Source organism: Schistocerca nitens, chromosome 9, assembly GCF_023898315.1.
Source record: "Schistocerca nitens isolate TAMUIC-IGC-003100 chromosome 9, iqSchNite1.1, whole genome shotgun sequence".
In the NCBI taxonomy this organism is placed as follows: Eukaryota; Metazoa; Arthropoda; class Insecta; order Orthoptera; family Acrididae; genus Schistocerca; species Schistocerca nitens.
Genome location: NC_064622.1, coordinates 315,324,994 through 315,350,982, shown reverse-complemented (window position 1 = coordinate 315,350,982; position 25,989 = coordinate 315,324,994). Strand labels below are relative to the sequence as shown.

The 25,989-nt window shown below is 41.6% G+C and overlaps 1 protein-coding gene across 3 annotated transcripts in view; it reads right to left on the bottom strand.

Moving 5' to 3' along the window:
* LOC126202960 (trypsin delta-like) overlaps nt 1–25,989 on the bottom strand; it is a 272,697-nt gene that overhangs the window by 49,484 nt on the left and 197,224 nt on the right. The window contains exons 1-2 of one of the 3 annotated variants that reach the window (XM_049937088.1): nt 21,385–21,788; nt 18,479–18,769 (exon numbers count right to left, since the gene is read on the bottom strand). The exons of 1 other annotated variant lie outside the window; for it this stretch is intronic. In XM_049937088.1, the coding sequence (XP_049793045.1) occupies nt 18,479–18,769; nt 21,385–21,750 (657 nt within the window). In that variant the 5' untranslated portion in view covers nt 21,751–21,788. Of the gene's footprint in view, nt 1–18,478; nt 18,770–21,384; nt 21,789–25,989 lie in introns of those variants that run through there. One more of the 3 variants, XM_049937087.1, reaches the window with a different exon arrangement.

The following is a 25,989-nucleotide window of genomic DNA, read 5'->3' as shown; positions in this document are numbered from 1 at the left end:
ACTCGACGATTTTCTGCAAGAGAAGAGCGAATTTCTCTGTCTCTAAATTGCTTATATCAAAGCTGGTGGCCACATCTTTTCTTACTGGCCAATCAGAGCGTTTTTATTTATTTATTTACACGTTAGGAACCGTAGGACCAATTTGAGGAGCCAATCTCCAAGGTCATGGAACGTTTCAGTACATGAAATTACAACGTAAACGTAAGTACACATAAAAATAAAATGTTTATGAACCCAAAAAAAGTCAATCCATAAGTTTAAGTGAACGAAATCAACAATACAACAAGAATAAGCTTAATTTTTCAAGGAACTCCACGACAGAATAGAAGGAGTGACCCATGAAGAAACTCTTAAGTTTCGATTTGAAAGCGTGTGGCTTACTGATAACTTTTTGATTTCGAGTAGTAGCTTATTGAAAATTGATGCAGCAATATACTGCCCACCTTTCTGCACAAGAGTTAAGGAAGTCCGATCCAAATGTAAGTTTGATTTCTGCGGAGTATGAACTGAGTGAAAGCTGCTTATTCTTGGGAATAAGCTAATATTGTCAACAAGAAATAACAGTAAGGAATACAAGAATATTGAGAGGCCAATGTGAAAATACCCAGACTTGTAAACAGGAGTCGACAAGATGTTCGTGCACTTACACCACTTATTGCCCGAACCGCTTGTTTCTGAGCCAAAGATATCCTTTTAGAACGAGAAGAGATATAATACCATATTACATAAGCGAATGAAAATAAATAAAGTATACTGATTTTCGTGTCGAACGGTCACCAACTACAGATGCCGTTCGAATAGCAAAAATGGCAGCATTAAGACTTTGAATAAGCTCCTGAACGTGGGCTTTCCACGACAGTTTCGTATCTGTCTCAACACCTAGAAATTTGAAATGATCAGGTTCATTAATCATATACCCATTCTGTGAAATTAAAACGTCAGGTTTTGTTGAGTTGTACGTTAGAAACTGTAAAAACTGATTTAGCCTTAGTTTATTTTCTACAAGTCATGAACTTATGTCATGAACTGCACTATTTGAAAACAAGCCAATGTCGCAGACGACATCCTTTGCTACCTAGCTAGAGTCATCAACAAACAGAAATATTTTAGAGTTACATGTAATACTAGAGGGCATATGATTTATATAAATAAGGAACAAGAGTGGTCCCAACACTGATCCTTGGGGCACCATTCACTTGACCCCGTCTGAGCCCACATCACAGCCATTCTCAACATTGTGAATAATGACCTTTTGATCTTTGTTGCTAAAGTAAGAGGTGAACCAATTGTGAGCTACTCCCAATATTCCATAATGGTCCAACTTCTGGAGTAATATTTTGTCATCAACAAAATCAAACGTCTTAGTTAAATCAAAGCCGAACAGTACATTTGATAGCAAATTGTGCGATATAAAGTGATCACTTATCCTCACATACACAGCCTTTACCAAAAACTGATGTGACAGATATAGGTCTAAAGTTGTCTACATTATCCGTTTCTCCCGTTTTAAAAAGTGGCTTTACTACATTCAGGAAACTGATCATTCCTGCAGGAAAAATTACAAATGTGGTTACATACAGGACTAACATGTGCAGTACAGTACTTTAATATTTTGCTAGGCACTCCATCATAACCTTCAGAGTCCTTAGTCTTCAGTGAGTTTATTATTGATTCTATCTCCCCCTTGTCTGTAACAGAAATCATTCTCAGAAAGGCATTTGGCAAGAGAGTTATATGATTCACTTTAGAATCAAAATTTTTATTTAATTCACCGGCAATACTCAGAAAATGATTGTTAAATGTTGTTGTTGTTGTGGTCTTCAGTACTGAGACTGGTTTGATGCAGCTCTCCATGCTACTCTATCCTGTGCAAGCTTCTTCATCTCGCAGTACTTACTGCAACCTACATCCTTCTGAATCTACTTACTGTATTCATTTCTTGGTCTCCCTCTACAATTTTTACCCTCCACGCTGCCCTCCAATGCTAAATTTGTGATCCCCTGATGCCTCAGAACATGTACTAACAACCGGTCCCTTCTTCTTGTCAAGTTGTGCCACAAACTGCTCTTCTCCCCAATTCTATTCAATACCTCCTCATTAGTTATGTGATCTACCCATCTAATCTTCAGCATTCTTCTGTAGCATCACATTTCGAAAGCTTTTATTCTCGTCTTGTTCAAACTATTTGTCGTCCATGTTTCACTTCCATACATGTCTACACTCCATATAAATACTTTCAGAAACGACTTCCTGACACTTAAATGGCTCTGAGCACTATGGGACTTAACATCTGAGGTCATCAGTCCCCTAGAACTTAGAACTACTTAAACCTAACTAACCTAAGGACATCACACACATCCATGCCCGAGGCAGGATTCGAACCTGCGACCGTAGCAGCAGCGCGGTTCCGGACTGAAGCGCCTAGAACCGCTCGGCCACCGCGGCCGGCCCCTGACAAATCTATACTCGATGTTAACAAATTTCTCTTCTTCAGAAACGCTTTCCTTGCCATTGCCAGTCTACATTTTATATCCTCTCTACTTCGACCATCATCAGTTATTTTGCTCTGTTGTTAATTACTGTACATATATCTGATTTATCAGCAACAGAAATATTTTTACTATGAACTAACTTAACATCATCGACACTTCCTTCACAACTGACCATATGGTTTTAATTTTATCCTGTGAATTAGATATTCTGTTTGCATACCACATACTCTTTGCATTCCTAATAACATTTTAAGCACCTTATAATACTGTTTGTAGTGGGCTACTGTAGCATGATTCTGGCTACTTCTAACATTTTGATATAATTCTCCTTTTGTTCTACATGATATCCTTATCGCACAAGTCAGCAACCTGTGCTGCCTATTACTGCTAGTACCCCGTTTAGAACGTTCTAATGGAAAGCAACTCTAAAAAATATGAGAAATGTGTTAAGGGAAGCATTATATTTATTATCTATGTATGTTATGGGCACTATAAACATCCTCCCACTCTTGTTCCTTGACAAGGTTTAAGAAACTCTCTATTGCCGTTGGATTAACATTCCTACGTACATTAGTTTGTAATTACATGTGACATTTGTTTGAGTACAAAAGCATTTTAGTATTAAAATTTGTGCATCATGGTCTCAGAGGCCATTCACCTTTTTACTAACAGAATGCCCATCTAATAATGCAGAATGAATATAAATATTGTCTATGGCTGTGCTACTGTTCCCCTTCGCCCTAGCTGGATCAGATCATATGAATTTAGGAGATTTACCAACATCCTTTTTGTTGCGCCATCATATACAAAATTTATATTGAAGTCACCACATATAACTAATTTCTGGTACTTTCTACAGAGTGAATCAAGAACCCTCTCTAGCTAGAGCAGAAATGATCTGAAGTCAGAGTTAGGGGACCTATAAATAACAACAATTAGAAGTTTAGTTGCACCAAATTCAACTGTACCTGCACATCATTCAAATATCTGTCCAGTGCAGTGCCATAATATGTCTATGGACTCAAACAGAACACTGTTTTTATGTACGTAGCCACTCCACCACCCAGCAAGGACCTCCTTGAAAAACTGACAGATAATCTCTATCCTGGAAAAGGAATCCTCTGAATTGTCATATTATTTAGGTGGTGCTCTGACATACCAATAATTTCAGAGTCAACATCTATAAGCAGTTCACTAACTTTATCTCTAATACCTCTTATATTTGGGTGAAACATGATAATTCCTTCTCTGCTGTGGAACATGACATCCTATGAAGGTGACCCCTTGGTTAGAGGGACTTGTTTTCAGCAGGTATACGTACAAGCTGACTTCAGTCTAAAAAAGATGCAGCTATAACACAAACTTCTACAGGAATTTTTCCATCAGTGATTTCACCACCACCCACTACACTGTCACCTATAAGCTTTGCCAGCCTTCCCTTCCCATACGCATTGAGGTCCAGACCATGCCTAGTGAGACCCAACCTATTGATAGACCCAACTGGCACCACTGAAATGTGACCCATGCCCTCTGCCATCAGCACCCTCTCCAGCCCCCTGTTAATGCACCTAAGAGCCACATTAAAATGAGGCCGATCATGACACCGAAACAGTTGCACGAAATGCACCTTAGTGCCGTACGTTAGCGTAGCTATTTTCGCCAGGTCACCACCTGCATCATAATCCTCGTCCCTATCAAGACTGTTCCCTGCTCCACCCACTATCACTACCTGGTGCTCCTTCATAAAATTCCTACATAACTCTCCTATGCAGTCAGTCATCTGAGCCAACCCTGCACTAGGCTTCACAATTCTGGTGACCTGGTACTCACTCCTCAACACTTCCTGCAACTGCTGGCCCACACCTCTACTGTGCAAACACCTGGCAGCAGAACTTTCCTCTTTCCATTAGACTGTGCAACTGACCTAGGTCTCCTAACTGCTAAGGGTTGCTGCATGTTTCCTACATCTACAGCTACAAAAGGCTCCTCTCCACTTCTTATAACTCCACCCACTAGACTATTTGTAGCCCATCACAGGCGTGTTTCTTTCGTACGACAGAGTTTAACTTCTGCTCCGTAATACTGAGATAAACATATTTTCCTTTCATGTGAGTTTTAATGCAGGTGGCTACAGTGAGTCACCAATGTTTTGAGTTGGGTTTCTCCGGACGTTTATCTGTGATATTTGGCCATGTTCCTGTAGAAAGGCTTTCCGAAGAGTCGTCATTAAAAGCAGGGACAAGGGCTGCTTTTGCCAGTGGCCCACATAGTAGCTGCAACGTCTCATTGTGTCTGCGACGTATCACGTGGCATGGGTGGCAACTTACATGGAACAGGCATTGCCTTCGTAAAATTCTCTTTCCCTCAGAACTGCGTCTTGTACCTCGGGTCGGAGTATTTACTTGTGTGCAATTACTAGTTGTAGAGTCAGTGGTTTATATTCACAAAATTTTGGGTTATTTATTAGATCTGCATATTTATTAAATTTGTACAATTTCATGTAACTACGTCGTGTGACATATTGAGTTAACGGGAATTGTTTCAGGAATTCAATGTAAGGTGTGTTAATTGTTTGACACAAATTTATATATTTATATATATATATATATATATATATATATATATATATATATATATATATATACTTTAGGCTGGTTCTGTTGAAAGTAAAATTTCTTACTTTACCTACATTTCTTACTGAAGAAGAGTGCAGTACCTCTAACTCGCTAGTATTCTGTTTACTTACCAGTTAAAGGTAAACGTGTGCTTATTACTTAGAATGAAATATCATGAAATCTCTGTGAGCGTAAGTTCCAGTGATTTTGTTTGTTTTCAGATTTTGTATTAGGTACACACCGGGATGAGGTATATATTAACAATTACATAAGGGTGCAGAAGATTTGTGGTGAGTACGCAATAATACTTGTATTCCAACCTCGAATTCTTGCCTTTTTTGTATCGAATTAACATAAAATCGGTTTCTGACATTAGAATTTTACGTCAGTGTTATAAGAACGTCCCTAATCGTTTGCCGGCCGGAGTGACCGAGCGGTTCTAGGCACTGCAGTGTTGAACCTCCCGAACGCTACGGTCGCAGGTTCGAATCCTGCCTCGAGCATGGATGTGTGATGTCCATTAGGTTAGTTACGTTTAAGTGGTTCTAAGTTCTAGGGGACTGATGACCTCAGAAGTTAAGTCCCATAGTGCTCAGAGCCATTTGAACCATTTGAACGTAATCGTTTCATTACATGACAGTGACACATTTGGAAATTTTTGAAATGGATTGCACCATTAATTAGATTTGTTGTGGTCTCACATTAATTCATTAGGGGTACAGTTAGTATCGAATATGTTGAGATTGTTGTGCACATCTTCAAAAAGAGTTCAACAGTTTACCCAATTCTCATGTTGTGTAGCTATGTAAGTCCACATAAACCGGTTCAGTTCCCTGAACATCCGTTCAGTGGGATTGGATTGAGGGCTACGCTTCGATATAAAAAAACTCTCAATATTATTATCTTTTAAGAATTTGCACCATTTGTACATTGTGTAGTATGTGGCATTGTCAGGTAAAATTAACTTTGGTTTTCTCACGTGGGGAATGTAATCACATGAAAGTAGTCTTCTGATAGTGTTTGCATTCGCAGATTTTATAGCATAAGCTTAATTTGCCTGGAAAATGTGTCATGAAATGCTAATACATATTTACATCACCACTGCTTGCCTGATGGGGGTCCACTTAAGTCTGTACTAACAATTTCCGTAAGTTTACTGGACAGTTTACATCTGTCTTCGACGCTAGATTCTGTGGCTTAGATTTCTGACAAAATATACAAATTTTATCGACCTTTCTCCTCGTGTAACAGCATGTGTTAGTTTTTCTAGACACTTCTTCACCCCTTAATATCCCCGAACTAAGTATGTGTGTCTAATTGTGTTCTGAGTCCTTGGGTATACACACACAGCGGTTAGAGCCATTTAGATGTCTACAATACGATAATACATCTTGATACTACTGTAGCGACCAGACAATGGATGATGAGGTTGATTAGTTAGAAGGGTTCTTACCTTGTTCCTATGTGGATCTGGCTTTTGTAAATCTGCCATGCCTTTACACAAATTAGTGTAGTTTTGTAATATTGTTTATTACTGTCATTTAAACAGTGAGGAAGACGAGACAAAGCGTCAGCAGTGATGTTGTCCATTATTCTAATATAAACAATGTTAAATGAGTAATTCTGCAACGAAAAATCCCAGCATGATAATCTGGGATGAACTAACTTACAAGTTAATAAAAATGTCAGAGCCTGGTAATCAGTACAGATTTTTGTTTGTTTGCTGTATACATAATGATTAAACTTTTCATGAGTCCAGGTAATTGAAAGGGTTTCTAATGCAGTTGTTGTATATGTTCGTTCACATTCGCTTCAGGCTCGGCTTGCAGATCCAGTGATCCTTACCTGTTCCCGTTCTCCGTCCTTAACCACTTGAAACACGCAAGTTCCTAAGCGACTCTATGATGCATCACATGTCATACAAAAATCTAGGCTACAATCTGGATAGTTTAAAAAGTTTGTATTTACTGATGCATGTTTTATGTTTTGAACATCATGCTAGCAATGCTCTGTCCAGATCCACACCTGATTTTTCTTATGTAAAGCTAGAAGGTGTTAAGTGTTAATAGTTGATGTGGCAGGTAATGTGGGAAGAAATAACGGAGTCCTAGAAATAACTTCAATAGTTGTTTAGTACGTGGACTAGGAATATATTTAATAGCACGTAACTTACACAAATCAGGGTGTACACCATGAGCATTAATTACGTGCCCTAGATAACGCACTACATACAAATTTAGATTTCTTAAGGTCTGAAATTACACCAGCTTGTGCAAATTTATACAGATTTTTCTCAAGTATTTTGTGATGTTCTTTCCACGTCTTTGTGGCGACCAGGATGTCATCTACGTAATGTGTCACGCTTTCTACTTATTCGTTTCCAAGCATTGTATCCAAAACAACTATGAATACAACAGAACTGACGTTCAGTCCGAATGGTAGACTGCAAAATTGATATGTTTGTCCCCCGAGTATAAAAGCAGTATATTTCCACTTGCTAAAACGAGTCTGTCATGTCAGTGGCGGAAAAGTGCTTAGCATCTAAACATTTTTACAGTTGTTTCTTTGTGCGCACTGATAATATAACCTCATTTAAAGCTCAGCCATCTAACACCAGTCTAACGTTATCGTCAGGCTTCATTATAACAAGTAAAGGACTACTGTAACGAGATGGAGAAGATTCCATAATCTTCCATAGCAGCATCTGCCAGATTTCACACCACAACGCAGATCCCTGAGATAAAGCTACACTATAAGATTTATGAAAGAAAATCTGGCGAGGCTTGAATTTAATTTTGTAAATATACATCTTAATGACATTCGGTCGTTTTCTAAAAATCTGTACATCAAAGAATTTATTATTTTCACCATCAGTAAGGGCAGTTGTTTCTTCTAACTTATGACTGATCAGCGGTCATAAATCATTACACACTCTTCACCTGATACAATTACCTGGTACAAATGTTTGTTTCAGCCGGCCGCAGTGGTCGAGTGGTTCTAGGCGCATCAATCCGGAACCGCGCTGCTGCTACGGTAGCAGGTTCGAATCCTGCATTTGGCATCGACGTGTGTGATATCCTTAGGTTAGTTAGGTTTAAGTAGTTCTAAGTCTAGGGGACTGATGACCTCAGATGTTACGTCCCATGGTGCTTAGAGCCATTTGAACCTATTTTTTTTTTTTCTTCGCCTTCTTGCATTAATTAGGTTTTGTATCCAGTGCAATACTTGTGTTTTAGCGTCCTAATATCTAAATCAATAGTAATTTCTCTGCCCAATTTCTCATGAAAAACTAACGTTTCGAGAAGTGATTGATACCGCCCTTCTCACATAACGTATCTAAAGCTATAGTACAGTTAGCAAACAGATGTTGAACCACGAAGAACGGCCATTGTTCTGTTCCGTTACCCACCTTAATGGTCACAAGAACTTGTTTCGTAGCTTTCCTCCACTTACTTTAAACGGCAGTCAGTATCTTACATTTGATACAGGAAACTTATAAAAGTTGTGCGATGTAACACACACAGCAGCTCTTGTGTGCAAGACAATGTTGGTCGGAATACCTCCTATCAGACCGGTAGTTGTAGCTAAAACAACTTCATTGGCCAGTGAACGATATTGTGTTTTTTCCTCCAATAGAGTATTGGATAAATTCTCATAGTGTGTTCAAATGTGTGCGAATACCTAAAGGACCAAATTCCTGAGGTCATCGGTCCCTAGACTTACACACTACTTATAATAACTTAAACTAACTTATGCTAAGAACAACCTACGCACACCTGCCCGAGGGTGGACTCCAGCCTCCGACGGGAGGTGTCTCGCAATCCGTGACATGGATTCCTCAGACCCCGCGGTCGCTACACGCGGCGTCTCATCGTGATCATAGCGTACAAACAATAGTGTTTGTTACTTAAAATTATTTACAATACTATCATTGTGTTGTTCTTTTGTGGGGGTATTTAACAACGATTCAATATCGAAGTCGCCTTCCCAACTTTCATCAGCCACGACCTGGGGCTCAGTAGCGACTCTTTAATTTGTCTACGCCTATTCGGTGCTGGTAAGGTGGTGTTTCACCTGATATTTCAAGTATATTCACATTCGGGTACTACTGATTTCATTCTCCAATATGTTGCCGTTTTGTGGTTGGTAGACAAAGTCCTGTTTTGATTATGCATTGTTTGTGGGTTTTGTATTCCGCCAGGGAGGCGGCGCGTGGGTAGGAACAGGAAAAGGTAATACGTCGGTACTGCAAATACAGTTAAAGCACCTTTACTAGTGTATAAACATATGCAAACATATTACATAACTTTAGGTGATGACACGTTGGTGAGACGTTGTGGCCCCATCGTAACTTTTGCAAAGTCTCAATAGCAAACTAAGCTGAAGCGATGTTTCCCGGCTGTCTGCACCTGATCAAATGGGGAGAGTCTGTAGCTCGTAGAGCTGCACGGCACCAGCTAGAGGGCGCTGTCGTCGGTGTCTCGTGGTAGTGCCAACCTTTGAACTATGCCGTGGAATCTTTGCTATCGATACCACAGTAGGGGCATTTGCCACAGACATGTATTGTTGTTGTTGGTGTTGTTGTATTGTGGCGGTGGACTAGTGTTTTGGTACGCATCTCCGTAATTAGTGTTCCAGTTTTGCTGTTGGTTGTGTCTTGGCTGATGTTTTTGTTCATTTTCCGGTTCAAATTGTTTCCCTTCAAGTTGTCAGCATTGTTTTTTCGGCATGTCTTGTTTGAGTTACCGCCTGTCCTGTATGTGCTGTTACGTTTACTATTCACGTTAGAATGTGTCTGCTGATTTTGACAAGTAAGTTGGTTAGCGGAAGCAGGCTGTGGAGTCTGCTGCGCTAACCGAACACAGCTGGCGCGCCAGGATTATTTTGGGTAACCTGCTACCCTGCATCTCACTAGCGTAAACATTGTGGTTGTTGCGTTGCCGCCCGCCACGTTGATATTAGTGAATCAACTGGACCCAGCACTGTCAAAAATATTCCGCATCGTTGTCGGGAGTGTGCAATAGTTTCTCTTTGATATACCATAGGAGTCTATCTTTTAGTGTGCGGAGAATACCACGCATAGCAACGGGTTCGCCAAGAAAACGTGTCATATTTAGATATTTCACAAAACACTTTCGTAAATTACCATATTTTGACATTGAAAGGCTGTGGTTCCATGATCTGCTTTCTGAGACGCTCTTGGACAGTATGAGACTAAAATTTGGCCAAGGAAACCTTTTCCAATTGTTCGCATGTTACGTACCTGTCGCCTTCATTGCACGCCCAGACAGCTGCGTCTCCCTGGACGTAATGTAATACGTAATAAACTCTTTTTCAGGTTTCCATGATTGGGGGAACGCGTTTCTGAATGCTTTGTGAAAAATTACGGGGTGTACACTACGTTTCTCCGGAATAAATGGTCCACATTGGCGATGTTTCAGTAGGCTTTCTTCCTATTTAGCACTGTAATACCTGTTTCCTTCACTGTAATTATTGTAGTGCTGACCTCGGGATCTCAAGGGCACTTATTGTCCATTGATATTACAATTGTGATTTGATAATTTATTGTAATGTTCACCTGCTGAATGCAAGGGAGCGTAGTGTCCATCGTTAACACGACTGCGATTTGGTGATGTGTAGGTTCGTGTGTTTTGTTGACAATGTGGTGTGTATGGTGTGCATTGGATACGTGTCATACCCGTACCGATTTTCATTTCCATATTACACATGACTGTGACCATCAGTATCGTCCGGTTGCACACAGTCATTAAATGGTTTTCTCTGTACTGCGCTGCATCAGCTAAGATGTGTTTATTATTTTTAACAAATTCAGTCACGTTGTCATGTACCGCTGTTGGTGATTTTTCATCTATGCATTGTTCGAAATATTTGTTCTCCTCGTCAATACAATTGTAAAATTCTTTGTTTATGTTTGCGAAATGGTTGTCTGTATCTAAGTGAAGCTTTTCTGTTAATTGTTTAGTCATCGCATTTACCTTATCTTCAGTTTGTGTAACCGTGGAGCTACTGATTCATGCACTGACCAGCAAGACTTCATTTGACTCGCAACGGCTTCGTGCGTGGCGTTTAACTGTTTGACATCACTCATAATGTTTATTACGTCCTTGTTGGTTTTGTTCCTGTTGTAAATTTAGTTCGGGATTTTTTTTTTTCAAGCTCAGTCACCTGTCCGCTCAGTCTTGCGTTTATTTCGTCTATCTTTTCGCTTTAAGTGTCTTTTAGTACTGTCATATCTTTTTGTATGTCTGCTTGGAGTGCGGACCTACGATTTTGCACTGTTGTCATATATGTGTCACTGTTTTTTTCTTTACTTTCGGTAATATGTTGCATTATAATATTAAGCAAATAGAAATATTCGCCGACTGTAACTGCTCTGCCTCCTCCGCGCCGGCCAACCGAAGTGGCCAAGCGGTTCTAGGCGCTACAGTCTGGAACCGCGTGACCGCTACGGTCGCAGGTTCGAATCCTGCCTCGGGCATGGATGTGTGCGATGTCCTTAGGTTAGTTAGGTTTAAGTAGTTCTATCTTCTAGGGGACTGATGAGCACAGCTGTTAAGTCCCATAGTGCTCAGAGCCATTTAAACCAATCCTCCGCGCCTTTTGAGATGACGTCACGGCCACGAATTGGTTAAGAGCGAGCTTCTGATAATTGACTAGTGGTCGGAACGTTAGCAAAATTACCGTCACTAGGTATTCCAAGTACTGATTTTTCATTAACGTCTGTGTCACCATTAGAGCTACTGTCAACGTTGCGATCTGTCAGATTCTGTTTGTATTTGCTGTCTACCGTGCTCTATTTTCGCGTACTGTTTGCGTATTATTACCATACTGTACGTAATGTGTTGCGGAAGGAAAAAATCTTTAAACGCATCTTATCTCTATCCATAATGAGCAATTCAAGTTCACATGATTCAAATGGCTCTATGGGACTTTACATCTAAGGTCATCAGTCCTCTAGAACTTAAAACTACTTAAACCTAACCTAAGGACATCACACACATCCATGCCCGAGGCAGGATTCGAACCTGCGACCGTAGCGGTCACGCGGTTCCAGACTGAAGCGCCTAGAACCGCACAGCCTAACACTCTCAAAGTATTTCCCCTGAGCTTGCTTATTAAAACATTAAAACGACACTTGCGACCTCATCAGCTGCTCCTTCCCTTAGACGGTTTTGAGCCGTGCTCACTCCCCATTATGCTTTTTCGTGAACTTCGCTGTCTATCTGTGTTTGGTTTCCCGCCCTTGTTGCGGTTACGTCGTGGTTCTTCTTCCTTCTACGTGTGGCAGCAGTGATGTGTATCGATATTTGCGCCGTGTACCATCTTTGGTTTGGTGCATATAGTTTGGCTAGGGGGTCTGCCGGCAGTCGGTCGGTTGTTGCGGACGAGGGAAGTTATCTCCGCGCGGTGCAGGCGGCTGGGTCCGCTGGCAGCCCCTGCGTGTAGTGTCGGAGCGTGTCTGGAGCAGTCCGATCCCTACGAGCTTCGTGGTTCAAAGTTGACTAGTGCTTTCAATTACGCAAGCCATGTCCACTTACGTTGTGGTGGTTCATTTCGGTGGTTTGCTGTTGGGAAGGTTTTCCTGTGAGCAACACTGAGTGTTTCTGCTGCCGAAATGTAGCCCCCATGCTGTGCCATTAACTATTTTGGTTGACTACAATTCGAGTGCACCACTGGAATTTTCTGCCTTGTAGCCGTTAGTGTTCTGCTTACCTGCCCTGGGCACTTACGTAAATGCAGGCAGTGTTCTTTTGGGTGAAGTTAACTATATTATTATATTTCAAATTCAAGTGTACCAGCGGAATTTTCTGCCAAGTGGCCGTTAGTGTTCCGGTTATCTGCCACGGCCACTAACGTAATTTTAGGCAGCGTCCTTTACTCATCTGTTGACGCTGTCCACCATGGTGTGTAATTTTGACAGCTAATACATACTCCATTGTGGATTATCACGTTCGTGACCTTTTCTGTTTGAGTTCTCATGTACTGACTGATGGGAAGCAAGTCGTTGTGTCGGTCGGTCCGTGGCTGTCCCCTGATTGGGTTCCGACCGATCAATTGTAGTTGGGCTCACCACCCGTCTCGCCTAAGTGAACGAGGGCAGACCGACCTCCCTGGAGGCTTCTGAGTGCCGTTGTCTTTATTGTCTTTCCCACAGGTGTTAATTATCTATTTTCAGCTACTTAAAATTTATGGTTTATGGTTAATAGTGGGCTTTCAGTCCTGCAACCTTATTTTTTGAAATTATCTTTCAAGCTTAAACACTGCGGCCTTCTTCCCTTAAAAGATTACGGTAATATATTTTAAAATTTTGAAACTTAATTGTGGCCTTCATCCATTTGTATTGCGCTTTGCTTATGTTTGTTCTATCTACCTTGCTGTGAGGCTTTCTAATCAGCTGTGATAGATTTTTTAAAATTATTTTATTGCTAGTTTAATTAGATTTTTATCTTGCTGATTTGTTAAGATTTCTAGTTTGGAGGCCCTCAGCTGTGAAAGTGTTGCATTTGGTTAAGGTTCGGCTATTTGCCGCTTTGCTTGTAAATGTGTTATTAAATTACGATAAATTACAATTAGAAGGTGAAACTGACCCCAACCTTATTTGGCCCTTTCCACAATCCTAATTACCTATTCTGCCCAGCGGGTTTAGTGGGCGTTTCAGATTTATTTCTCTTGCATGGGTCGAAGGTAGGAGGCAGGACGTGCCCCACGCTTGTTTCCCCACTACGACGTTTCATTTAGCTACTGAGGAGTATTATGCTGTGGATAACTTTACCTCTGGTTTCGAAGTCAACCTTGCCAGTGTATTCTATTGCACGACATCTCATACAGCACGGAGTGCACCAGCAATCAGCCATGTGGTTCGCTTTTTCCCACCTTTGGCAGTTTGAGTCATTTACAAAAACATTGCGCGGCTCGTTCTTGCACGCGGGAGTTGGGCAAACATTGTTACATATGAGTGGACACATAAGCTAGGATAAAAATTTAAATGTGTTTGTTTTACCTCATGGATACGCAAATATCTAAAGTAAATTTCCGTAAGAGAATGAGATTGATGGTGGCATTCAAGACAAGTCCACAACATATAGCTCAAGTTGACAAATTCCCACAAAGGTTGTATAAAAGCATATACACTGAAGAGCCAAAGATCCTGGTACACCTGCCTAATACCGTGCAGCGCCCACGTGAGCACGCAGAAGTGCCGTGGCACAGACTCGACTAGTGTCTGAAGTAGTGCTGGAAGGAACTGACACCATGGATCCTGCAGGGCTGTCCGTAAATCCGTAAGAGTACAAGGGGTTGAGATCTCCTCTGAACAGCACGTTGCAAGGCAGCCTAGATATGCTCAATGGTGTTCATGTCTGGGGAGTCTTGTGGCCAGCGGAAATGATTAATCTCAGAAGAGGGTTCCTTGAGCCACTCTGTAGCAATTCTGCAAGTGTGGGGTGTCGCATTGTCCTGCTGGAGTTGCCGAAGTCCGTCGGAATGCACAATGGACATGAATGGATACAGGTGATGAGACAGGATGCTTACGTATGTGTCACCTGTCAGAAACGTATCTAGATGTGTCATGGTTCTCATATCACTCCAACTGCACACGTCCCACACCATTAGAGCCTCCACCAGCTTCAAAAGTCCCCAACTGTCATGCAGGTCCGTGGATTCACGAGATTTTCTCCATATCCGTACACCTCCATCCGCTCGATACAATTTGAAACGAGACTCGTCCGACCAGGCAACATGTTTCTAGCCATCAACAGACCAATGTCGGTGTTGACAAGCCCAGGCGAGGCCTAAAGCACTGTGTCGTGTAGTCATTAAGGGTACACGATCGGGCCTTCGGCTTCGAAAACCCATATCGACGATGTATCGTTGAATGGCTTGCACGCTGACACTTGTTGATGGCCCACCATTGAAATCTGCTGCCACATGTGGAGGGGTTGCACTTCTGTCACTTTCGAAGACTCTCTTCAGTCGTCGTTGGTACCGTTCTTGCAGGATCTTTTTCCGGCCGCACCGATGTCAGAGATTTGATGTTTTACCGGATTCCTGATATTCGCGGTACACTCGTGAAATGGTCGTAGGGGAAATCCGCACATCGTCGCTGCTTCGGAGATGCTGTGTCTCACCGTTCGTGTGCCGACTACAACACCTCGTTCAAACTCATTTATATCTTGATAACGTGCCATTGCAGCAGCAAGTAGTAATCGATTTAACAACTGGGCCAGACACTTGTTGTCTTATATAGGCGTTGTCGACCGCAGCGCCTATTCTGCCTGTTTAAATATCTTTGTATTTGAATACACATGCTTGTGCCAGTTTCTTTGGTACTTCACATGAATTCTTTACGTCATTGTTACACAGTATTATGAGTAAAACATTGTATTTATACAAGACATGTATTGAAAGTAAGAATCGTAGCATTTTCGTTCAAAAACCTGTCAAAATACAGTTACAATATTATATGCTTCCTTAAGGTTGTCTTACTTACAATGTAATAATAAAATAGAATACTTTTTCCTACAAAAAGTTTTCTCTCGAGCAACTATTGAGAAAGAAATGGATGAAGGAAGGGAATAAATGATTGTGCACAAAATTGTTGTCGTACCTATCAAGATAAATTGTTACACAAAACCGCCAGTCTTCACGAAACATAATGGCAGTGAAAATGTGGACACAGATGCTTACTCTATGCAGATGCTAACTAATACGTGCAATAGAAAAAGCATTTAACCTGACCTAATGTAAGAAACAGAAAGTGGTAAGAAAGAAATGCCTTACATCTATGCGTAACTATATAAGTTAAGCTATGCTGAAAAATCAAAAGCATCATTAACCTGTTACACGAGAAAGAAAACTTGTTAGGAGAATCAAAAGCAGCACATAAGCAAAAGTGTCTTCTCTGATAATTATCACTACCCACACAGAAAAACGCTTAGAGGCAAAAAGTTCTTATCACAGCGTATCAAAGTAGCAAATTTCCCAGCACAACTCGTCGTCATTCATAAGAAACCTCCTACCCCAGCCAAAAACCACTAATCCAAGCAACTAAAGGTGTCGCTACAAGAAAATCATCACATAGTCCATAATAGTCCCTAATTTCATTGCATATCTGCTGAAATATTAAAAACAAAGCTCCACGTGTACATAAATAAATAAAATCATCAACTTCATCAAGGCATCCCATAACCATCATAAATACCTAAATATTTCCATCACTTACTAACGCACATATTACTTCAGTAGGTTCATATGATGTACGCATAGTTCTTACACCGTATTATTATGTTCAGTCCTCTAAGCTGAAAATAAGAAACCCCCTTCGATGAGTAACGAAAGATGTGAAATCCAACCAAAAATTCTCTACCTGTTTCACAACTGCGTACTGTACATTTTCCAAACACCGTCTAACTGTTGCAAAATTCAGTGTGTCAGTGTGTAAGAAAAATTCTGTTAGCTTGCGCAGTACCCGATGTTACCATCCAACAGTCATGGTTTTTTACCATTACGCATTTCTACTTGACTAAAAATTGCTGCTTCTTTATGCAGAGTAGTTTTGCCAGAATCTTTGTGTGAAACATACCGATAAAAATTTTCATTTCCGTAACAGTAAAGTACATTACATTAACAAAAATACATAAAGCGAAGGAAAAACAAAGAAAGTCAACCTCTTCAGCCTTATGTAAGGTGAAGAAAAATAACGACCTACGCATACATAGGTTGAAATGGCTCATTGCTTGACTTCTACATATTTACAACAGTCCACTCGTCAATGAGAAAATCAAATGCATCGAAACATGACTATGCTAAGAAATGTGTACCGACATTCGGGTGAGCTGTTCTGCTAATACAGAATGGTCCATTGTTGATGAATAAAAATGTTTGGATCTTGTTCTTTCATCTGGATGAGAACTGGTGAGAGCGAACTGAAAAATTTTGACGTACTACGATTTCCTTATTGTTGCATGTCTTCTTCTGCAGCCAATTTCTCTCCTCTGAGCCTGTTTTATGTTTTTAAGAGGTATTTCAATGACCTTATGATGTCTTAAGCATCGTGAGTTTGGATACGGTACACTTTCTCTGATTTTGTCAGACGGTTGTTTCTTCAGTACGAAATGGGGACAGATGTCCTGAATGATTTGAATATACCTAACCAATTCTGTGTACTTTTGGAATGATTAGGTACACAGTTTATGATGTCCTGAATGATTTGAATATACCTAATCGATTCTGTGTACTTTTGGTGACAGTAGTGTGTGCATTGTTTGTCGTCAAATTGTTTGTTTCTTGTCGAATATACACACACCTTTCAATGTCATCGATCTTTTACTTTCGTAACCTTATTTCTATATATATTTGTGTTGAGTTTGTTAAACCAGTGAAGAATATGTATTGTTGATGTTCTAAGTGTACATATTCTACATCTGCATCTACATTTATACTCCGCAAGCCACCCAACGGTGTGTGGCGGAGGGCACTTTACGTGCCACTGTCATTACCTCCCTTTCCTGTTCCAGTCGCGTATGGTTCGCGGGAAGAACGACTGCCGGAAAGCCTCCGTGCGCGCTCGAATCTCTCTAATTTTACATTCGTGATCTCCTCGGGAGGTATAAGTAGGGGGAATTCCTGTTGGTTTATTGCACTCCTCATATTTTAATATCTTCTACTTGCAGTTATTATTGCTGTCTTTAGGACCTGTTGTTTGTTAGAAGCTATACATTGAACTCATATTCTGATTAGGCCAGTGATACTATTTACTTGAACATAATTTTATAATGTGACATCTTCCCTTTAAAGATATTTATACCTTATCTGTTAATATGAGGCTTCGAAGATTAGCAAGACGCTGTCATTGCAATTTGCCTGTGAACACCTGAATTGAAAAACCAGATGTATTCACGTAATTTTATTTTCTTCGGCTATCAAATTATCTATTTTGAGGCGCTATCTGAAATATTATAATTCCATCAGCATTGAAGCAAACTCAGATAACGATGTCAAGGTACTAAAGAAATGGCATGCTGTTAACTAGGTTTGCTTTTGACAACGAGGTAAATAAGGAGACGAAGTGTTACAAGTTTGAAAGAAAAAATTTTAGCACAAATCTTTATTATAAAACATACGGCATTTTTGTTCAACTGGAATTTTATTGTCAAGATTGTCACCGTTTGGAGATTACAGGCATTTTACGGCGAGGTCACCAATTGCCGTTGTGCTATGAGCAATAGAACAGAGAGCCAGGGAGGTTTAGGCACCAGTTGCAGCTCGGATCCAGGAGCGCAGGTTGCCAACATTGGCGTAGACCCCGGGGGCGGCCTCGCACTCTGGATTTCCCCAGGAGACGATGCCCACCTGGGTGCTTCCGCTGACCAGGGGGCCGCCGGAGTCTCCGCTGCAGACGCTTCTGCCGGCCTCGCCTGCACACACCATGCGGTCGGTCACAGTGTTGTTGGCGAAGATGCTCCTGCAGGTGCTGCGGTCCACGATGCCGATGTCAACCTTCTGCAGGGTGCTGGCTGCTGGCCCGTCCGTGTACGTGGTTCCCCAACCAGTCACCGTCACTGCGAGACCACCTTCCGGGTCGTAGCCGTCAGAGGGTAGGTTGACGACCTGAGCGTTCGGGTCAAGCAGGGATCCAAGGGCCTGGCAACATTGAATCAAACTTTGGTAACAGGTATGTCTCCTTACCGAGACTTTAGATAAGTACTTGAAGACTGGAAGGGATGCTGAAGGTTTTGTGTCTGTTTCCCCATAACGATTAGTATTGATATTTCCTTCCATTGTTATTTACCTCTCAATCGTCTTCCTTCATGCATACTTCGTGAAGCAATGCAGTCTATAATACATATAATACTACTTTCTTGTGTGAATTCCTAAGAGACCAAACTGCTGAGGTCATCGGTCCCTAGACTTACACACTACTTAAACTAACTTACACTGAGGACAACACACACGCCGATGCCTGAGGGAGAATTTTGTGGTGTGACTGGAGTAGCTCTGAAATGAGACTGCAACATCTGACATCAGTTTTTCCAGTGATAGAACAGAACAATACTATAGAAGAGAAAATCGCAGAATTTGTCCACATTTAACGTATCCTTACGGTGGGAGATGATATTAAGAACTGCCGATTGGTTTCAGTGACTGACTGAATGAATTAATGTCGTGTGACTACGGCCTGCCGGCCGCGGTGGCCGAGCGGTTCTAGGCGCTTCAGTCCGGAACCGCCCGACTGCTACGGTTGCAGGTTCGAATCCTGCCTCGGGCATGGATGTGTGTGATGTCCTTAGGTTAGTTAGGTTTAAGTAGTTCTAAGTTCTAGGGGACTGATGACCTCAGATGTTAAGTCCCATAGTGCTCAGAACCATTTGAACCCATTCATTCAGACTAGGGCCTCCCGTCGGGTAGACCGTTCGCCGGGTACAAGTCTTTCGATTTGACGCCACGTCGGCGACTTGCGCGTCGATGGGAATGAAATGATGACGATTAGGGCAACACAACACCCAGTCTCTGAGTCGTGAAAATCTCCGACCCAGCGGGGAATCGCTCCGACCACTCAGCTACCGGAGACGGACAGTATCTGAAAATTATGCAGAAAAGATTTTCATGAGCAGGATTTTAAATTAGGCTCTTTGAACTGGAGTAAAGATGAATTCGACTATCCGCAGCATCACGAGACTTTGTAAGAATATTTTTTTGTAATTTTATGTCTTTATAATAATGATTATGTTTGGTTTGTAGGCCGCTCAACAGCGCTGTCACCAGCGCCCGTACAAGTACCGGTTTTTGACGCAGTCCAATTTTTTACACAATCCAATCTAACCACCGTTACAATGATGATGATGATGATGAAATTAAGAGGACAACCTAAACACCCAGTCCCCTCTTTATGTGGAGTAAACAAAAAGTGTGAATAGGTATAGGTTCACACAAACAGTATTGGTGGAAGAATTTGAAGTTACACCGTGCAGTTAGTGACTGTTGTGTGGAACAGTGTTATGTAGATTACTGAATAATAAATTATTGAAACGTGTTTTCGTTACAGGCTACTCGGCGAAATTAAACACACCAATAGTTACTTAAGATGCGACAGAGCTGTGTTTCATTATGAAAGAATTTTTATAGCTAAATCCTCGAAACAGATGAATTCGGCATCACTGTTAGAAAATAAAAGAATACATCTTTCATTTTTTCGGGAACTCGACCACTAAGTGGGGAGGGCAATACGAGATGAAAATTTTTATGAAAATATTTAGTTATAGTAAAACATTTTTAAAGATAAATCTACCAGAACTAGTATTAGACTTGTAGAAACACATGTTAGAGAACTTTAGTTTCTATAGAAACGCCATCACAAGAACCGAAAAGACAACATTAACAAAGGTCTGTGATTCCAGTTACCAGAATAGCGTATTGGTCAGAAGCACACTCGGAAAAGACCATGCTTCTATCGCTTTAATTAGCCGGAAAAGTTCACACGAGGCTGTAATTTGTAGACAACACAGAAATCCAAAGAAAATCTGTGCAAACCGTGCAGTCAACGTGAGCGAAGCAGTGGGCGCTAAGCTAGTACGAGTACATACAAAAGATAAGGATATTTACTGTTTTCTGAATATCGTCTTGTAGATTAGAACTGCTGGAACACTAAAAAAATTCGCACACCTGCTGCCAGAGTAGTTTCCTAAACGGCTCTTATAAAACGGTTCGAGACATTGATAAGTAACTTCGGCGACGGAAACTTCTGCATTACGGTGTGATTATAGCTACGTATTATTGCGCCAAACATTTCAGGAACATGGAGGCTGTGGCTAAGCCATGTCTCCGAAATATCCTTTCTTTCAGGAGTGCTGGTTCTGCAAGGTTCGCAGGAGAGCTTCTGTAAAGTTTGGAACGTAGGAGACGAGGTACTGGCAGAAGTAGCGTTGCGAGGACGCGACCTGAGTCGTGCTTGGGTAACTCAGCTGGTTGAGCACTTCCCCGCGAAAAGTAAAGGTCCCGAGTTCGAATCTCGGTCCAGCACTCAGTTTTAATCTGCCAGGAAGTTTCATATCAGCGCACTCCACTGCAGAGTGAAAATCTCATTCTGGAAACATGGAGAAAACATAAACGATCCATATTTGCTGTTTCATTCAAGACATGGATAACTCATTAGTTCATTTTGGAGAAACGGGAAGTATACGCAACGTATGTTTTAGAAGAACAGTCGAAGAAACTTTTAATTAATTTGGTCACGCACATCTTCAGCAACTGCTACTCACCTTGATGACGGCGACATCGTAGTCTAGCGTATTGCCGTCGTACGATCCGTGCATGTAGCCGGAACCTGCCTTGCGAACGGTACCACCGCTTCCACGAATTGAAGATCCCGCTCGGAAACTCATCAGAAGGACATTCAACTGGTCAGCGCAGTGAGCGGCCGTCAGCGCCCAGTTGGAGCTGATGATGGATGCTCCGCAGATGTGCGAGTCGCTGTACTCAAAGGACAGCTGCCACGGGTAGTCGGCAATGTCGGCGTCAGAGCCTCCAATGATGCGGCTGCTCCCTTGCCTCCACAATCTGGTCGACGCGGGATTGGCCAGGGAGGAGCCCAAGAGGCACAACATGAAGAGGGCGAGGTGCTGCATGGTGATAGTGCACGTGGTGGGTGCACACCACTCGGGCCACGGCCTATATAAACCGTACAAGATTCAGTGACGAGTCTCTTATCTCAGTCTGGTGTAATCGGTGTACTTAGCAAAAATCCCCTGTGACAGACTCTTTATCTTCTCAGATAAGTTACTGTATAGGCACTTGAATATATATACAGATCTTGACACGCCTCCCTCAAAGGGGACCCCACAACTAATTGATATAAACAGCTACTTTTATCACCTTTCAGCCCTGTCCCGAACTGATCTACAGTATGCTCTAGGTAGTCGGTTGGATTTTTAGAACAGCTCACTAGGCCGTTCGGTTGAAAAGGAACGTACATCTCTAAAAATGGCAGTCACACATACTGGAAAGGAAAACGTTGGTACAAAGAATGTAACTGCGGTGAAACCATGGATAACAGAAGAAATATTTCAGCTGATCGATAAAACAAGTAAGCACAAAAATGTTGAGGAAAATTCAAGGAACAAAAACACATGTCACCTAACAATGAAATAAATAGGAAGCGCAGGGATCCTATGGTAAAATATGTTCATGAAAAATCGGAAAATAATGCTCATCGAGAAGACTGACCCAGCATGCAGAAAAACAAAATAGCTTTGACTGAAATTAAAAGCAGAGGTAGTAACGTTAAGAGTGCAACGGGAATTCCACTGTTAGATGCAGAGAAGAGTGAGGATAGTTTGAATGTTTTGAAGGCCTCTACGATGGGGACGACTCGTCTCAATCTGCGACAGGATAGAAACATAAATCTATGTAAAAGAGACATGGGATCCAGTATTACAGTCGGAATTTAAAAGAGCTTAGGAAGATTTAAGATCGAATAAGGCCGGTGGGATGGATAACATTCCATCAGAATTTCTAAAATCATTTGGGGGAAGTGAAAAAAAACTACTTTTTACGTTTGTGTGTTGAATGTGTAAGTCTGGTGATATACCATCGCACATTTGGGAAAACATCGCCCACACATTTCTGTAGACTGAAAAAGCCGACAAGTACGAGAATCGTCGCACAGTAAGCTTGTCCGCTCATGCATCCAAGTTCCAAACAAGAATAATATACAGAAAAATGGGGAAGAAAATTGAGGATGTTTTAGATGACGATCAGTTTGCCTTTAGGAAAGGTAAAGGCACCAGATAGGCAGTCCGGACGTTGCCATTAATAATGGAAGAAAGACTAAAGAAAAATAAAGTCACGTTCATGGGTTCTGTCGACGTGGAAAAAGCGTTCGACCTTGGCGAATGCTGGAGGATGTTCTCAGTTCTGAGAAAAACCGGGATGAGCTATAAGGAAAGAACTAATATACAATATGTACAAGAACCAAGACGGAACACTAAGAGCTGAACACCAAGAACGAAGAACTCGGATTAAAAAGGGTGTAGGAGAGACATGTAGTCTTTCACTCCTACTGTTCAATCTATAAATCGAAGAAGCAATGACGGAAATAAAAAAGAGGGTTCAAGAGCGGAATTACAATTCATGGTGACAGGATATCGGTGATAAGATTCACTTGTCACATTGGTGTCCTGAGTGAAAGTGGATGAGAGTTACATAATCTGTGAATGGAATAAAGTCTAATCAGTACAGAAAATGGGTTGAGAGTAAATCGAAGAGACGAGAATAACGAAAAGTAGCAGAAATAAGAATGACGAGGAAGTTAAAATCAGGATTGGTGATCATGACAGAGATGTAGTTAAGGAACTCTGCTACCTAGGCAACAAAATAATTCATGACGTGCCTCGGGCATGGATGTGTGTGATGTCCTTAGGTGAGTAAGGTTAAAGCAGTTCTAAGTTCTAGGGGACTGATAACCTCAGAAGTTAAGTCCCATAGTGCTCAGAGCCATTTGAACAATTTTGAACTCATGACGGACGGAGCAAGGAAGACATAAAAAGTGGACTAGTACTGGAAAAAAGTGTAGTTGTTTCAAACACAGTGAATGGGCGATTTGGATGGGATTCGGTTAATGAAAAGGAGACATACAATTCAAGATTTATTTCCCCAAAACAATTAATTAATTGTAATAAATTACACTGTGGCTTACAAATTACAGTGACACAAACAAATCATGCTGCTTACAATATGAGGTAATAAAAATGTTATATGCCACAGATGAACAGAGAAACTTATTTGTGTTGTTTGAATCACTGCCAAACAACACTGTTTACAATTTGATACATTAACAAATAATGATTGTACATTAAACTACATACCTTCACCTAATACAGTTAGATTTTATAATGTGAAGCACAAATGTATAATTTACAATTAAATTTTCAGTCGAAGTTACTCCTTCCTATACCTTCTTTAAAAGAGTGATAAACTTTCCAAAAGGTATCTCATTTGAAAATGCCCTAAAACCCTTAAGAACAACAACACGCACATGACTAGCTCAAATAATAAATATATGTACGACAAAGGCCAAAATTTGCTTCCTTACAGAAAGTTTGCTAATTTCAACAGCGCAGACCACATTAAAACTCTAGCCAACATGGACCGCTTGCCGGTCAAAACATGTTACGACTGCGGCAGCGGGCAAACTTACATAGGTAATAAAAGAACACAGGCCACCTAGCAATCTTACCAAAATCAGTTTACACGAAAGAGGAACAGGGGGGGGGGGGGGGGACATAATAAATACCATACGCAAGTGCACTTGCCAAACCTACTACTAAAAATACAGTATAAAAGGATCTCAATTAATGACAAAATCCGGGATAGGCCCGGCAATATTGCACGTGAGTGCTAGTAGCCAAAATAAGGTTAACAGATACCAAGGTCTGACATCATCTTAGGGCTAGCTGGCACAACAAATAAATAAGAGTAAAAGCACAAGCAAATGGCAATGTCCAAGAATTTAAATAGGGTTAAGTACACACCAGGCTAAAATCAATTGCTAGCACCTTGGACATCGTCTTAGGCTTAATTTACACTACAAATAAATAAAGGTAAAAGAACAGGCAAATGATAATGGCCAGCAATTTAAACAAAAATAAGTAAGCACAAGGATAAAAGCAATTGCTAGCAACATAACAAGCACACATAAAAATTTCAGACAGCTGCCACATCACAAAACGGAACAGGTGCGCGCGCAGTCCTCAGCAAGCCAGAAAACCAATGACGCACACTCCAGCAACCGAGCCAGCCTGACCACAGTAATTTCAACTCAGAATCAGGGCGCGTGAGCACACTGGGTCCACGCAAAGCACACACTGCCAAATAATTCCCACCAACAGATACGGCTGCCCCCCGGGCGGGAAAACGGGGGCGACGACCAGGTACACACCAGCAGAAAACTCGACACCTAGACTCCGGCCAAAACGGAATCACGAAGAAAATATGAAATACAGCTGAAGTAAGGTGAAACGAACCCCACCACGCAGACCGGACAGAGCCAACACACAGAAAGCCTGCCCTGCATTCCTTACAACTCCTGGGCGCGGAAACCCAAGTGATATCGTGGCACCCTTTACAGGGGCGGAGAACCTCGAGCGATCACGTGCGGGGATCCATCAGTTGTCCACTACAGCACGTCACCAACACGCCACACCGCCCAACGAGGCCCGCCAACAACGTGACCACACCTCCGTGCCGGGGCGGAAGGCAAAATACCACCAGCTCGGTGCGAATCCAACTGCCGAGCCGAGCGCTCGCGGCCCCCCGCGAAAAACGCTCCAGAGGACAGCAGCCGCCTCAGCGCCTGCGCAGGCCGAACCAGACGGAAACAGAAATACAAGTCGCTATCGATAGTGCCGGATACGCAACGCGCCAGAGAAATGGCACAGACAGGTTTTAATTTGGGAAAGAAATTTCTGAGACTCTACGTTTGGAGCACAGCATTGTTTGATAGTGAAACATGGACAGTGGAAAAATGGGAAAAGAAGAGAATCTAAGCATTTGAGATGCGGTGCTATAGAAGAACATTCAATATTAGGTGGAATGATAAAGTCAGGGATGAGGAGGTCATCAGGAGAAAATGGGTGAGGAATGAAATACATGGAAAACACTAACACGAAGAGGGACAGGATGGTAGGACATCTGTTAAGAGATGACGGATATTCCACGATACTAGAGGGCGCTATAGAGGATAAAAACTGTGGGGGAGCACAAAGATTGGAATCCATTTAACAAATATTGGGAATGTAGTTTGAAAGTGCTGCTGCAAGAGGTTGGCACCGGAGAGCCATTTGTGACGGGCCCCATTAAATCAGTCA